This window comes from Neolamprologus brichardi, chromosome 15 (genome assembly GCF_056152115.1).
Source record: "Neolamprologus brichardi isolate AB-2024 chromosome 15, ASM5615211v1, whole genome shotgun sequence".
In the NCBI taxonomy this organism is placed as follows: Eukaryota; Metazoa; Chordata; class Actinopteri; order Cichliformes; family Cichlidae; genus Neolamprologus; species Neolamprologus brichardi.
In genome coordinates, this window is record NC_142118.1 from 19,959,810 (window position 1) to 19,976,773 (window position 16,964).

The following is a 16,964-nucleotide window of genomic DNA, read 5'->3' on the forward strand; positions in this document are numbered from 1 at the left end:
GGCAGTTATGTCAGGATGTTTTTCTCGAGACATAGCGCGGAAAGGTGGATTTATGGGTCCATCGACCTCAGCCTTCACCTTCACTTATCAGCAGTAATACGGGCAGTGTATCAGACTGCTGTAAAAGAGACGTCCACATATGTTCTACCTATCATATTTGGTCATGAGAGCAAGTTAATGAACAATAGTGCAAAGTCAAAAATACAAGCAGTCACAATGAGTTCCCTCTGCAGGCCTTAGAGCAAGGTTGCAGAGCTTGTACATTTGGAAGGATATTAGAGTGGAGCTTCTGCTCAATCGTGTTGAAAGCAGCCAGCTGAGGCTGTTCCATCGTCTTGTAACAATGCCGCTGGAGGTTTCGAGGACATGTTTATCTGGGAGGAGACCCTTGGGAACTACAATCAATTTATAATCACCACTTAACCCTTACCCCATGCATGTTTTTGAACTGTTAGTGGAAGCTGGAGTTCCCAGAGAGAACCCATGCAGACACAGGGAGAACATGCAGGCTCCATACAGAACGGAAAAGACTGGATTAAAACCCAGGAACTTATTCCTGTGGAACTTTTTCTGTGAAGCTGGCAGGTTGAAGACCATTTCATGACTGGCCTCAAAGGTTTGTTATTGTTCTCTCGTGCACCTTGAACGGTGGAGAAGTTTGGGGCTGTGGTGCATGTATGAAAACTGCTACATCAGGGTGTTTCTGCCTTTACATGTCAGAGTACATCACAGAGATTAATATTGAGCTTCATGATTTCCATCTCTGCGTTTTTCTGAGCCGTGTTCGAACTGTGCATTCCTGTTTTAATAAAGTAATAAAATGAAAGTTCTCCTTTTGTCTGCCAGTGTGGAGGGAACCTCAGAGCTGAACTGAGTTCTCCTAATCCCCGTCATTTAATTTTCTAATGTCTCTAGTGAATCCTTTATTAGATGATTTCAGAACTCTTTGTTGCTGTTGGATGTTAAATTCATAATAATTGAGTTCCAGACGGCAGTGCAACATTTCATTTCCCACGCTTTTTGTAGCCACGAACGCTTCGAGCCGTTTGCTTTGTCTTCTGTTTATTGACTCTTCTTCTGCTCCGGGCCCGAGTCTATCGAGACAGTGCTACAATATATTTGGCACCGTGTGTGTGAGAGATCATCTGTTTTCCAGGCAAAAGATGGTTTTTGGTCATAAAGTGGTGGAGACTCTCATACCCACAGTCCTCAGGGAGCCTAACCATGTGCTGTAAGAGGCAGAAAAGGTGCAGTAGTCTCATCTTCAGGTTTTCATATGGAGTGTTGTAGCTGCTAAAGTGCAGCTGCCACCAGTTTGGCATAGAGTTAAAACCGAATGACTCTAAAGTGAGGCAGCTGGTTTTATTGGTGTTTTCAACATGACACCCATGTGCAGCCAATATCTGCACCGCCAAAGCGACTGATACAAACTGCCTCCCACAGCTCAGAGGCGGTGTGGGCCGACACTTCGAACATGCAGTTTGATTTATTGTGTGCAGTCATTTGTGCCTTTACATACAGTTTTTAATGAGAGATAATATATAAAACCTTTGCATTCATTAATTACTATTATCAGCTATAATGATGAGCTGTTATTCCATGAAATAATAATTAAAAAAAATCAGCTATAGTGGAAGAGTTAAACAGGTGGAGATTGTAGTCAGAAGGGGCAGGAATGAATGAATGAAAGCCAAAATAAATGAATAGATGAATAAAAACATGAATGAATTAAATAGTAAACTAGAAGTCTAATAAACAAATGAATATTATTATTATTATTATTATTATTGTTGTTGTTGTTGTTGTTGTTGTTATATTAAAAAACAGACTATTAAGAAAAGTTAAGTTTTATTTATCAGTCAACACAGTGGGGAAAAGAAAAATGACTTATTAAAGCAAAAAGAAACAAGATAAAATAATAAAATGAGAATCCATGAATGAATTCATCAATGAATGGCTGAGTGGGTTAAAACAAACAAACAAACAAACAAACAAACAACTGGATGGATGGAAACAGAATAAATAACAGATGAATGAATAAAGCCAGGAACCAGTTGCTGAATTAACTGACAACACAAGGAGTATCTGAATGAAATGATGAATGAAAACACAGGAAATAAATAAAACTCCTACTTGCCTCTTTAACACATTTCCGGTGTTTTCTACTGTAGGACTACGATAAAGTGGCTGGAAGTAAAAATGCTCTGTAGTCATCAGTTCAGTTCTCCATTGTTTTGGTGTCTAAGAAGCCTTTAATTCATGTTTTCATAACCCAACTCACCCTTTCTGCGTCAGACTTCGTTGTCTCACCCATACACGCGACCATGACCATGAGTTTAGTTTGTGGGGAATTACTTAAACTGCAGGTTTATTAATTAATTAATTATTAATTAATCATGTGAAATCTGTTACGTCCTCTGACAAACAGCGGCTGCCACAAAGATTATATCGAATGTATTCTCTCTGTGTCCATCCAGCTGAAGACACCTTCCTCTCTGCCATCATCAACTACACCAACAGCTCCACGGTTCACTTCAAACTCTCGCCCACGTACGTCCTGTACATGGCCTGCCGCTACGTCTTGTCGCCCACGTACCGGCCCGACATGTCGCCGTCAGAGAGGACGCACAAGGTCATCGCCATCGTCAACAAGATGGTGAGCATGATGGAAGGAGTCATCCAGGTCAGTAATGTGTCTTTTAAACGTCTTTTCACTGTAATTTTTAAAAGCAGTTGAATCAAATCATCGATTAATTTGCACGTTATCTCGTTCTCATGCTCCTCCTGCTTTTGTCGAATATTAGGTGACGCTCAGCGGTGTTCTTACAAAACTACATTTGTAGTAGTTGTAAGCTGTGTGTGTGTGTGTGTTTGTGTCTAGCAGCTTTTCTCCACAGTTGTGCTTTTGATTGTTTGTCCATCATTCAGTGTTACATGCTTGAGATGTGAAGCCTGTTATGACTCAACATGGAGCTACTGTTACTTAAAATGTCAAGTTTGATGCCGGTCTTATAGTCGTTTTTTGTAGGGGAGGGAGGCGGTGTCAAAACAGTAATTTTTAAAGACTTTTTCGAGATCTCCTCCTCTAAATAAAACTGCATAGAGGTATCTGTGTTCAATATTGCGTTAAGACAAACATCTGCAAGAAGTTTCTAATAAACATGCTAAAAATGCCTGGTTTTAATTGAAACAGTCTGTATGGAAATATGAAAAAGGATTAAGACTTTCACCATCTGTTAAAACTTTTTGTTAACTCCGGGCCATGCCACGTTAAAAACAGTCAGAAATGGTGGAAATTCTTCCTCGTTTTCCCAGCAACTTCAGTACCTCAATTTTTTCTGTACAAGAGTTTGACACATGAGATTTTCATATTTAAGCGGTTTTTAAACCAATTTTGATACTCACTCCAAGTTTCACAAGCGTCATGTCGCAATGTGGGATAGATAGCTGGGCACAACAAGTTATAGATTATGAAATCTTTTTACCTATAGTTTGATGGCAAGCTCATCTTCTAGTTGCGATCCCTTCACAGAAAAGAAATCCGTGTTCAGATGTTCTGTAAATTGATTTAGACACATCGATCAGTTTCATGTCCTAAACAGGTTTGGGGAACTTCAGGCCTCAAGGGCCGGTGTCCTGCAGGTTTTAGATGTGTCCTTGATCCAACACAGCTGATCTAAATGGCTAAATTACCTCCTCAACATTTCTTGAAGTTCTCCAGAGGCCTGGTAATGATTGATTCAGGTGTGCTGACCCAGGGTGAGATCTAAATCCTGCAGGACACCGGCCCTCGAGGCCTGGAGTTCCCCACCCCTTGTCCTAAAAGGAAGAATAAGAGTGAAAAAACTTTTTCGATCCAGCTCTGTATACTCTATAAAATATTTATAGCATGAAGTTAGGATTTTGCATTGCTTAACTAAAGTTACTGTACAAAATAAAAGATAAAAGTGATCCTTGCTGGGTTAGGTGGGAGCACAATGCCACATATGGAGCAGAGGATCTTAGGAGGGGAGAAGTAAACACATAAACACCTACATGTTTCTTTTAAAGTCTCCAGCATCCAGTAAAGCCATTACTGCTTTTATTTGTTTAGCCTGCAGCAAGCTATTCATTGTCTTTGGCATGCAGAAAAGTTTGAAAACACAAGCACAGACTCACAAACGCACACACAAGACTGTAACACTATTTCAGTCTGTGTAGTAGGAGTTTAGCTTTATAGAGTTTCAGGAAAACTATCTTTAGCTACAGACTGAGAGATGTGGGAAGCTTGCTTATAAACTGCGTGTGTGTGTGCGTGTGCACGCGCGTGTTTTCAGTTATCATCTGGACATTAATCACTGCATACGAGACACTAATCCAGCAGATCAGGATATTTTTGGAGCATCTTTGGGATGTTTCTCGCCAATAACAGTGCTCGCACTCTCTAATATTTAATCCTTGTTAGTGTGCGGTTACAGTAGTGCGCTTCAAACATTTTTATGCAGCTTTTAGTTGTAAAATATAAAACATTGTATACCTCGTTCACTTTTGCAGTGTTTTCTTTAACATTTTTTTTTCCAGCTGACCTCCATCACTTCACTTTTTTGAGGATGGCTTTACATTGTAAACCATAATCATCGTGTGTGTCAAAGTGTATCTGTGTGTCACATAGCTGTCCATACTGTAGCCGTTGACGTGTTTTCTCTCTGTCCTGTGAACGTGTCCTCTTCCTCCTCCTCCTCTTCCTCTTCCTTCCATCCAGGAGATTGCTGAAGGGGATCAGGTAGGATAGCACATCATGATACGGCTGCTAAAGACTCGTCTACCTCTCTCTCCCTGGCTCTGACACTCTCTCTTTGTCTCATTTTCTTGGGGTGGGTGATGTGGGTAAAATAAATTGCACGGTGCACCTTATATTCTGTACTCGCTACTGTTCATGTGAGCTGCACAGGTTAGCAATGCCAAGAGCTTTGCAACTAAATACTTTTACTGTATTATCCACACTTTTCAGAGCTGTTTTTAAGGAACATATTGCAGAGGAAATAAAACAGTCGATCACGTTTGCCATGGTGACAAAATACTACTGGATTATAGTATTGTTCTTAGTGTAGGTTGATTTATTACTCCCAATAGCAACAGAACAAATGGTTGTTGTTGTTGTTGTTATTATTGCTATTGTTATTATTATTATTATTATTAATAATAATAATGTTAGTATTACATTGTAATTATTAAGTAAAGAAAGATAAATAAATACTTCTGTGTTGAATCGACGTAAAGCCTGTTTAAGTGACCGACTCGTGGTCGGCGTTTATATGTGTGCATGGTGTGTCTCTGTTCTTGTGCAGTCACTCCCAAAACACTAGTTATGGAAATAGCAAAAAATGCATTATTGTAGTCATTTTTATTTAGTTTTGACTTTTTGCTGTTAATTTGCTAAGTTTCAGGCAGTTTCCGTAGTGAGGATTTCTTGTTTTAATTTAATTTTATTAATTTAAGAGTTAGTTTTTGGCCTTTTAGTTATTATTATATGAGATTTATATCAGCGGTAAAGAACAGATATTTCAGGTATTTAAAAAAAGAAGCCAAACTTTTGGAAAGCGGTTGACTCAGTCTTATAGACAAACAATACAAAAACTAAGCAAATTTCCTGCTATCATTTTTTCCTAGTTTGTTTTTTTGTTTTTCCCCAGGTCTGTTTATAATTTTTATTTGGTTAATTACATTTTGTTCACACCTATTTTTAGTTTTCGTTGACTTTAATAACCATGGAGGAGAGTCACAGTCGTTGCGAGCTGCATCAACGTGATGCGTGGTTGTATTTCTAGTGAGGTGCACATCAGGTTGCGGTGTATGGTTTATGGTTACCTACACCATATCTCTAACATTGTTAGTTTTGCGTCAGAGTTTGTCTCGTTGTGCACCTCTGGACTTCTTTAGGACAGCTTCTGTTTTTCAGATTGTTGTTTGTGTCACAAAGTTGGAGACGGTGAGCTGCAGTCAACATACATTTTTCTGTAATGCAGAATTTTTTTGCTGTGTTACTGCCAGCTGATTTCATTGGAAATGTGAACATTAACGTTATTGCATGAAAGGGCATGGACACGATGGTTAAATGCTCAGCTCGGTGATGATCCTTAGCTTGAAAGTTGTTTGTTTGGTGTTCGTGGTCGAAGCGAGACTTCCACAGAGTGATGATCAGGATAACAGTGCGCATGGATTTGAAGATCTTTTTGATCGAAGCTCGTATGTTAAATTATTTCTTTACCTGAAACCTCGACTCCAGACCAACTGGGTAAAAAAAACAACCCCAACACATTTTAATTAAGGCGAATCAGATAACATTTTTACGTCAACAGCACTGGTGACGTAAAATCACATCACCAACCTCATCAACCCCTCGGCTTTCCTCTATTAATCTCTGCCCCCACTTCTCTCTCCCTGTCCTACTTTCTTCTTCTGTCTCTATGCTTTTTTTCTTTTTGACCAGCCCTTCATTGTTGCTGCTGCTTCTTTTTCTCCATTCTAACAGAGATGATGTAAAATACAGCCATAATAATGCATCCTACCCCACAGCTGGAAAACTAAGCAACAACAGCAACATCAACTTGACTAATTCCATTCAGCTTCCTGGACCTGCCTGGTACTAAAAAACAAACACACCAAAGAAAAAAACAAAACAAAAACAGAACAAAAACCAAAGCATCCACTTCTCTCCATCATTGCTCAGTCTTTAACTCTGGCATCCATTTTTTTTGTTTTGTTTTTTTGTTGTGACCTCACATCTTGCTTCTTCTACTCGACGGTGTGGATGAGAGACAAGTCGCGTCCCTCTGATCTGCTCCACCTCGTCTGCTTCATTTGTCTGTTTGGATGTTCATTTAACGTGTTCAGCCATCCATCTGTGTTTCATTGTGGATGCACTTGGCTCCATCTCTCATTGTCTGGCTGTTCTGAATGAAGGGTTATTATTGTTATTATTATTGTTATTATTATTATTATAATTGATATTATTATTATTATTATTATTATTATTATTATTATTATTATTATTGATATTATTATTATTGATATTATTATTATTGATATTATTATTATTGATATTATTATTATTATTTTCTTTTCTTTGTTCTGTTTTCATTTGTTTTTCAAAGGCAGGGATAGATGAATGCAAGGGACCAAGCTTTGCACAATCCTCTCTCCCTCTCTGAGCGGTGGGGATTTTAACCAATCAGCTCCTCAGACATCGAGCTTCGTCATGATTTAAACTGTGAACTAAGACGGCCGGTGTCTGTCGATCTGATGAATGGGAGAGAAAAGGAGAGGTCACTCTTGTGTAAAACAAAACTATCAGAGAGCTCACGACACTTTGTTTGTGTTTACCGATCTGAAAGTGATGACCTCTCTTCTTCTCGACACCTGGTTGGCTTAGAGGGAGGGGTGGGCGAGGCATGAGTCTATCTTAAAGTAACAGCTGCTCCTTCTTGCTGTCACTCAAACAGAAACCCCTCTGTCCTCCTCCCTTCTTTTTTTTTTTTTTTTAATTTTTAACTTTTTTTGTTTTGTTTTTAACCCTTGAGTCTTCCCTGGACACTTCTACTCTAACAACTTCTACCATGTTTTTCTTTGTGTGTGGTTGTGATTGGTGCATTACAGAAGCAGAAGAACATCGCGGGAGCACTGGCTTTCTGGATGGCCAATGCCTCCGAGCTGCTCAATTTCATCAAACAGGACCGAGACCTGAGTCGCATCACGCTGGACGCCCAGGACATCCTCGCCCATCTGGTCCAGATGGCCTTCAAGTCAGTTTGTGTTTGTGGATGTGGGGACTGTGGGTGTAGATAATAAACTGTGTACAAAAGATATAGCCATTGTGATGATGCCCACAGGTTAATGCCTTCCCTTTGCAAAGCATCAAACAGTGTTTCTATTGGCATGTCATGACTATACCCTGGTTCATTCTACTTTGTGACTCTTAACAGAAACTGCAACTTACAAAATGTTCATCATTAATTCAATAAGAGATTAAATAAATACCTGTAAACTCACCACAAAACCGTTTCCTAGGGTCACAGGGGGAGGAAGCTGTTATCTTTTCTAGCTGCAGGAGTCGCCCACTGCTGGCCATTAGAAGGAATGCAGGTTAATGGGGTTGATCCAAGTGAGCAGTGTATTACTAACTTTGTCCTAAAAACAAATTAGTGCATCCAGTTAATAATGTTGCCCCAGTCAAAATGAATGAGAGGTGATGATGATGATGATGACGATGGACTTAAATTTATACATGTGAAATAAGCAGAGCTAGAATCTACCTCAAATTTTAGTTCAGTTTTATTAATATAGCACCAAAAGACAACAACAGTCACCTCAAGGGGCTTTATATTATAAAGACAAGACCCACGATCATAGAGAGAAACCCAACGATCATACAACCCCCTGTGAGCATGCGCTGTCTTTTATACGCAGTCCAAAGTGTCCATCCAATAGTGTAATGAAATCCTTATTAAAGTAACTTGTTAGTATAAAATGGGTGATAAGAAACAAAGGCTTGCAATCTTTTTTGTATAAATGACATTCACTGCCAGTTAGCAGTAATTTAAACTTCTCACTTGGTTTAGAAGCATTATGGAAAATATATGAACACACTGATAACCCACATTAAAATTTCTGAAAGCCTCTGAAAGTGTAAAATACGTTCAGGTGGTGACCTTTGATGTGAACAGTGTTGAATGACGTTGCAACAAGCTGTATTGTGTTGCTGCAGGTACCTGGTCCACTGTCTCCAGGCCGATCTGAACAACTACATGCCTGCCTTCCTCGATGACCCCGAGGAGCATAATCCACAGAGACCAAAGATCGGTAATGTGCAAACACACAACCACAAGAAGCAACCAAGACTGCTCATGACTAACAGCAACAATTCTGAATTAATTTAGGTGATTAGCCCTTTAAAATGAAGACACGTCCACATGTTAATCGTATGTCATTATAGGTTTTGCTGGAGTTTTCACCGTTTTATGTTAAAATGTTTCCCCACTTGTTTGTCACATGTTGCACACATCTAGAAATTGTTAGCATTAATTTTCTCAGGTTCCTTTGGACCTTGTGAGACTGGAAAGAATATATTAGAAAATCTGAACAAAATATTTTTTTATTTCCTAATCGTCTCTCAGGTGTCTTGTTTTGTTTTTTTTTTTAAACATGCTTTGGACCTGTCTCTGATTTGGGATCTACTTTTCTGCAGAGTCAGTAGCTGCAGTGCCACCTTAAACTCAAAGAATTTTATTTTTTATCAAAACTCTCTGAAGTCAAGAATTTACACAAACATGGAACCCAAGATTTTTCAGCAGACTACAGAAACTCAGAGGAAAGCCTAAGTTGAACTCTGTAGCTATTGTTGCACACAGTATTTGTTTGCTTACAGGCCTGGTTTTAATAACCTGATCATACAGCTCCTGGAAACTGTCCATATACTTCACTCACATTTCATGTAGAGGATCATTGCGGGTTGAAAAGCCCACAGTTTTCAAGTCAGACAGTGTTGCATCAGGTGAGGAGTGAAACCAGGAGGCGCTTGTCTTTTTTCTGAGGATGTTGTACATATGTACTGAAAGTTTTCTTCCCAAAAAAAACACAACCTTCAATCACAAACTCCTCCACTTGGCTTCCTGTCAGTTTATTAAGATGATTATAATCCAGCTGGAAGATTGTATTTTTTTTTTTTAACACTGGAAGAAGTGCGCCTATCACAGAAGCAAAAGTACAAGGGCATGTAACCGGATTTCTGCTGAGTGATCTTAAAAAACAAGCCTCACATGCCTCAGAGAATGACCTTGAACAGGATATAAGACATAGAGGGGAAGATTTTTTCTCACGTCCCGGTTTCTCTTTTCAGAGGACGTTCTGCACACACTGACGGGGGCGATGTCGTTACTGCGGCGGTGTCGGGTCAATGCCGCTCTCACCATCCAGCTCTTCTCGCAGCTCTTCCACTTCATCAACATGTGGCTGTTCAACAAGCTGGTGACAGATACCGGCTCGGGGCTGTGCTGTCACTACTGGGGCGCCATCCTCCGGCAGCAGCTGAGCCACATCGAGGCCTGGGCTGAGAAGCAGGGTCTGGAGCTCGCTGCTGACTGCCACCTCAGCCGAATCGTACAGGTAAGATGGTAAACTGTAAGAGTCTGTGCAAGGGTGTGAGCAGATGGTCGCTAAAACAGATTTTAGAGGCATTTTCCTCAGTTGTGTCAGTCACACTAATTGGTTTGTTGCATCTTTTTAAAATATCTCCATTTCAGTTTTTTCTTATTACTATAAAGGGTTTTGAAAAGATAAAAAAAGAATATGTTCGACTGATTTACTTGTTGGTTGTGTCTGGAATTGTCCAAATTACAGATAAATGAAAGTGTATTTTTCAAAGAGAACCACAATTTTACTTTGAAATGTGCCTGAAATATTTATATGAACACATCCTTTTAGATTTTTTTTTCTTTTCTGTATTTTGGTAACTGTTTGGTAGTACCCATTTTCTGTTTTTAGGGAATTACGCAGACCTACAGAGTAGCTCCTGTGGAAGAGTAAGAGGGTCTTGAAGTGACAACTCCCAGAAAGTTGATTCTTTTTATCTCAACTTTACTTTTTCAGTCACAGAAATGTTTTGTTACTCATTCAAGTGACGACTACTGTCTCAGGTGACCGCAGGTTTCCCAAGTCTAATAAATGGTACATTTGCATAATGATTGAAACCAGCACAACTGACTAACAATGGGTCATTTTTTGCTATGACACCAGGAATTTCAAGAAAGTGGGTTGTGATGTTACTGCAGCAAAAAGTCAGAAAGAAGCCATTTGTAATTTTAAAAAGAAGAAGAAGAAACTGAACTGAAAAAAATCTCAGTGTGATTTTAAAAATAACAGGTTTTCCTTCAGTTTCTGGCCTATTCTTGACCCTGAACTGTACTCTATTTAATCAGAGAGCACAAATGTGGCCATCAGCTAAAGCTGTTAATGTGAACAAAATTAAGATTAAAATGAGTCAGTGAATCCACATGGAAGGAATCATTTCCTTTTGTGCGGTGTGCAGTTGGGATTGAAGGTTTGGGTGGGCTGCAGAAGGTTTTCAGGATCTCTAAATTGGCTGCGGCAGTCTGAAGTTTGGGAGTAGATGTTTACTACACTGCAGCAATTCAGAGAGAAAATGAAGAGGCTGAAACAAGAAATTAAGAGACCACAACAAGACATGGAGTTGGACTACCAACCGCTGACTGGCTATTACATCACTACAATCTCTTTTAGCAGCATGAATGCAACCAGGAAAAATGCTTTGAAGCTTTGCCGTTTCTGGAGGATCTCTTCTTGCCCAGAAGGAAACTTGTATAATCCTCTGTTATAGTAAACCTGAAATGAAAAATCGTTAAGAGGCAAAAACTCCAAACCCCTGCTCAGGTGCTTCTCTGGGACTCTGCTTTATCAGCTTCGACTGACTCTGGCAAAACAAGCAAACAACTCAACAGCTGTCATCAGTTTCTTATTACTGTCTCACAACACTCGCCTCGCCTACAGTCAGCCAGTCAACACAACCGCGGAAGTCTCTCTTCGTGTGCTTGCAGATAACGTTGCGACCACGTGTGGCCACTCTGTTTACATTTAAAACAATAAGAATGTGTTTGATTTACAACATATGTGTTTGTGTCCCCTTCCAGGCCACCACCCTGCTGACCATGGATAAATACTCCATGCAGGATGTGCAGACCATCAATAACACTTGCTTCAAGCTCAACTCCCTGCAGCTTCACGCCCTCATGACCAACTACCACTGTGCCCCCGATGAGCCGTACATCCCACCTGTAAGACAAACGGCGTCTTTAAACATGTGCAGTGTTTTTATTGGATTAAATTAGATGAAACTGGAGTTATTAAAGTCAAACTGATTTGTAGAAACTATTTAAGCTCCAAACCAGAGGTTAGGTTGCCTGATGCGTGTGTTCTGCTGGTTTGTGTGTGTTTAGGAGCTGATAGACCACGTGGTGGCAGTGGCGGAAAACACAGCAGATGAGCTGGCAAGGAGTGACGGCAGAGAGGTTCAGCTCGAGGAGGATCCAGACCTCCAGCTGCCCTTTCTCCTTCCTGAGGACGGCTACTCCTGCGACGTGGTGCGCAGCCTCCCCAATGGCCTGCAGGACTTCCTGGAGCCTCTCCTGCAAAGAGGTAAAAAGTCAAACTATATGTGAATAAGCAATGAAGTCATATTGGAAATATATGAATGAAAGCCTTCAAATAGGTTTGTTTTATGAGAATGTAAATGACTTTGGTTAAATATGAGCAGATAATTTTTCTCAGGGTTTTTCATTTGTTTTTATTGTCATTGTTTTAAATAAAACCCTGTATACCTAAAGGAAAACAAACATTCATTGAATTATGTTTCATAACTGTGAGTTTTATGCCTCCTGTTTTTAAAGCTATGAGACATACAGTGAGTTTAAAGATGTTATGTTGGGATTTAAGCATCTTAAAATAAAGCAGACCAAACAAAAAGCATCAGTAGCTGCTGCTTTAAAATAAGTTTGGTTGCTTTGTATGCTGTATTACTACACTCGACAATTAATGTTTTCTTATTGTCATGATTTCAGAAAAGCTGCTCACAGCTGAAAAGCTGCTAACAAAGGTTATGATCACTCTACTATCAGTGACATTATTTCTGTGTGCGTCTGTTTCCTCTGGTAGGTTTTTGTAGGTTAACGCCACATCCACGTTCGCCCGGCACCTGGACCGTCCACTTCGAAGGAGCTGACTGCGACAGCCACTTCTCCGCTGCTGACAACTCTGAAATGGTACGGCGTTGACGTTCAGTCACTCTCTCGCCACACTGTGCGTGCGTTTATTTATAGAGTTGTGTGTCAGTGCAGTGGGGCATCCTGGGTAAAGTCTGTGCCACAGAGGAGACTTTGCAGGTTTAGTAATGCTGACTCACAGAGACTGTGGAGACTGAAGTCTAAAGTAAGTCTGACAGCTAAGACAGCAGAAAACAAGACTAAAACTCTTGGAGCCACAAAGTGGCCGCAGGGTCTTTGATGGCTGCAGAGTGACTTTGGGACACTGTTCTTTTTTCAGCATTTACATTTTTATGCTGCGCTCTTGCTTTGAGTGGATGATCTTCACTTAGATCACATCCACTTTGCTCTGTATGCTGCCCAGACACGCCTCCATATTGTCAATAACGATGAGCTGCTCTTTGATACAAATATCTAATTGGCTGATCACATGGCAGCAACTCAGTGCATTTAAGCATGTCAACATGGTCAGGATGACTTGCTGAAGCTCAGACTGAGTCTCAGAGTGGGGAAGAAAGGTGATTTAAGCAACTTTGAGTGTGACCTGGTTGTTGGTGCCAGACAGCCTGGTCAGAGTATTTCGTACTCTGCTGGGATTTTCCCACATGACCATCTCTGGGGTTTACAGAGAATGATGTAAAAAGCAGAAATATCCAGTGAGCAACACTTCTCTGGATAAAATCGTCTTTGAATGCACAGGACATTAAACCTTGAAGGAGAAGATCACACTGGGTGCCCCTCCTGTCAGCTAAGAGCAGGAAACTGATTCTATAGTTCAGAACAATTTGACAGTAAGAGACTGAAAAATTGCTTCTGGTCTGATAAGTCTCAATTTCTACTCTGACATTCAGATGATGGGGTCAGAATTTGGCCTAAGCAACATAAAAGCATGGATCCATCCTGCTTTGAATCAGCATTTCAGACTGGTGGTGTAGTGGTGTCAGAGAGGTTTTCTTAGGACTTTTCGCACCAATTAGTATTAATTGAGCATCGTGAAAGGCATAAATACTAATGTGGCTAGTGTATACATTTTAATATTTCAGCTGTATTAATAAACTTCATCTGTATGTTTCTTTTTAAAGACAAAAATGACAATAAGTAGAGGATTTCACCGAGTTTGTACAAGAGATTCAGGGTAGCTGGGACTAGCAGCCAAAAACAGGTAAAATTCCTGTGCAGAAACTGAGCTGTAGACAATTTGATGGCACGACTGTCATAGTTTGACTATTTTTAGACACGTTTAAACCTGGAGACTGCTTTGATTTGAGTCCAGAGGTGTGTGTGTGTGTGTGTGTGTGTGTGTGTGTGTGTGTGTGTGACTGTGTCTGCGTGTGGTCTCTCAATCTGAATGCAGAGATTAAAGTGACTTCAAAAGGATCTATTTACTTTTCATAAGACACACACCAAGACACAAGCGCACACACAATTTAATCAACACTAATCACGCTGCTGAAGTTGGGGAGCCCAGAGCAGTAAATGAGAGACTTCTTTTACTTATGCACACACACACACACACACACACACACACACACACACACACACACACACACAGAGCCACTTCCTCTGTAATTGGTCTGTTTATCCCTACTCTACTATTTCATGACTGTAGTCTCGACAGGCGTCTCACACAACACACGCGCACACACACAGTGATTAATGGTGTGTGTTCAGGCAGACTGGTGGGTCGAGCTCTGCCTTGTCGACAGTTCTTAAGCGATCATTACAAGACCAGCTCTGCTCTGCAACCATATTAGTGTCAAAGATGTGATATTGTTTGCTTTTTATGTGTATAAATGTATAAACTGAATTATGTGGAAAAGTCTGATACTAAATTACAAGTGGAATAAGGAGAGCCTGCAGTGATGTTTGAGCCCATGCTGTTGTACTGTATGAAAAATGACACAATACTGAGTTTTATTCAGTTAACGTTCAGTAACAGTTGCCTCGGGGTGCTTTATACCATTATGTAAAGACTGAAAAGTCATTAACCTGTGTGCTGCACTTGGTAACTGTGGGAAGAAAAACTCCCTTTTAACAGGAAGAGACTTGGATCAGAACCAGGCCTCAGGGAGCGCTGCCAGTTTACCGTGACTGGTTAGGAAGCGAAGAGAAAAGGATGGAAGAGGCCAAAAATGTGTAATGAGCTGTGCCGCCTGAGTACGTAATGTCTAATTAGGTTTAAATTGTTGCGACCAGCTTTGAAGTCGGCTTTATGTATTTATCAGATTTGAAGTGCGGCTCTCAAGTTTTTCCTAAGAGCTTAAAGTCGTTAACCTCGTTTGTTTGTCTGATGGATAAACATGGGTATCAGTTAAGTTTAATTAATTTACTTGTGTTTAGTACAGCGGCGTGTCACACACAGCCTAATTGTGGGCCTGATAATAACCTGTACAGGGCTTGAATTCCTCTGGACCCAAATCAAAGCATCTTCCAGGATTAATTCCTGTGGAAATATCCGCACGGAATTACAGTAATCTAATAATGTTTGGGCCACTGTTGCATTAGTGTGGAACAGCTGGCCAGCTGCAGTCTCTCTCTGCAACGCTACAGGAAGTTTTGCTAGCATACACAGACTGGCTACAAAGGTGTGAACTTGAAGTCGTGCAGACAATGACTGCTGGCTAAAAAATTTAGATCCACTTCAACTGATGAGGAGAATGCTGAACACCAATCACGGCGGCATTCCCAGTGAAGTTAACGTTAACAGCGTTAGTACTTAGAATCCAGATGTGTAACAATAACTTTATTAGGGTGGAGCAGCAGTTCAGAGAGATTCAGCTAATTTATAATGAACAGAGCATGCCTTTTTTAATACGCATGGATAGATATGTCAAAGAACAGGGACAGGAGACATAAATTACAGCAGTGTTGTATTTACTGGAGAATGACAGAAGGTGAGGTAAGAATAGGACAACAGAAAACTTCACAAGTAAAGTTTTTGGAAGTAAACAGCAGCAGTATTTCATGATTATGATAGAAACAATATGTCTTTTTCTATTTAAAAAAATCAATTAAAAACCCATAAAATATTTCAAATCTGTAATTGATTCATTCATTTTCATTTACAGACATACCTTTTCGTTTATTTGTAACTTAGAAAGAAGAAATTGGTGACTTTGCAAACTGACTTGGGTTGTATTAGAAAGATTAGAATTGGAAGCTTTTATTGATATTATATAATGTACAATGAAATTGGAGCGCATCAACAACTTAAGAAAAAAATTGCTACATATACTAAAGTATATTAAAAGCACTAATGTTTAATAAGGTTAGGTAGTCGGGTAACAAATGGTGAGAGTATCCCAAATATTACACAGTGATTTACCAATAATCGAATAATCGAATAACTCAGGTGAGTAAATGTTGTACTTGGCACATCCAGAGAAGAGGTGTTGAGGTTTGGAAAGAAGCTCTTCCTGTGTCTGTGTCCTTGATTTGCCAGAGGGCAACAAGTTAAACAGATGAAGGCCAGGATGTGAGGGACCTTCAAATATGTCTGACCCTGCTGAAGAAGGAGGAGGGAGGTTTACAGGTCCTGTATGGAGGACAGAGCTAAGCCAGCGATCTCCTGAGCCGTGGCTCTGTTTCTTCCTCCTCAGCAGTCTCAGGAAGTGAGGTCGTCTCTGTACCTTTTTTAATAACCATTGGCAGCCCAGGTGTTCAGAAAGTACCCAGGAATTTGGAACCTTCTCCACACACTGATCACTGATGTAGGGCCACTTCTCGTCAGTGAAGTCGAAGAGGGTTTTTTATTTTTTGTTTGTTTGTTTCGGGTTTTCTTTGTCAGGTTGTACCTCAGATCTGAACTGTTTCTCTTTATAAACTTCAAGCAGAAAGTTGAATCTGTTTTCTAATAGAATTCAGCCTGATTGAGACGGTATGCAGCTGTAATTGTAGTGTACGAGTTGTCCTCTTGACTTGTGGTTGTTGTTTTGTTTGTTTCTGGGTGTTCCTGCAGTTTGAAGCACCAGTTAGCGACATGCAGGACAACAACACCAAACAAAAATAGAAAATACGATGCAGGCATATTTTTTTTATGAGTGTGACATGAGCTTTTGGAGTATCCTTTGTCAGAATATTTTTTCATCATGTGGGAAACCTCGGTAGCTCTCTTTCTTTGTTTCTCCATCTTTCCCCACCCAGTCACCCAGCCCT

The 16,964-nt window shown here is 40.2% G+C and overlaps 1 protein-coding gene across 16 annotated transcripts in view; it reads left to right on the forward strand.

Annotated features, from left to right (window-relative positions):
* The window catches only part of afdna (afadin, adherens junction formation factor a), a 116,752-nt gene that overhangs the window by 59,016 nt on the left and 40,772 nt on the right, over positions 1-16,964 (forward strand). For 12 of the 16 annotated variants that reach the window (XM_087852175.1, XM_087852176.1, XM_087852177.1 and 9 more), the window contains 8 exons: positions 2,478-2,683; positions 4,742-4,762; positions 7,636-7,781; positions 8,744-8,838; positions 9,875-10,140; positions 11,682-11,825; positions 11,988-12,186; positions 12,703-12,809. In XM_087852175.1, coding sequence (XP_087708301.1) covers positions 2,478-2,683; positions 4,742-4,762; positions 7,636-7,781; positions 8,744-8,838; positions 9,875-10,140; positions 11,682-11,825; positions 11,988-12,186; positions 12,703-12,809 — 1,184 coding nt within the window. The remainder of the gene's footprint in view (positions 1-2,477; positions 2,684-4,741; positions 4,763-7,635; positions 7,782-8,743; positions 8,839-9,874; positions 10,141-11,681; positions 11,826-11,987; positions 12,187-12,702; positions 12,810-16,964) is intronic. The other 4 variants (XM_087852183.1, XM_087852191.1, XM_087852189.1 and 1 more) reach the window with 1 other exon arrangement.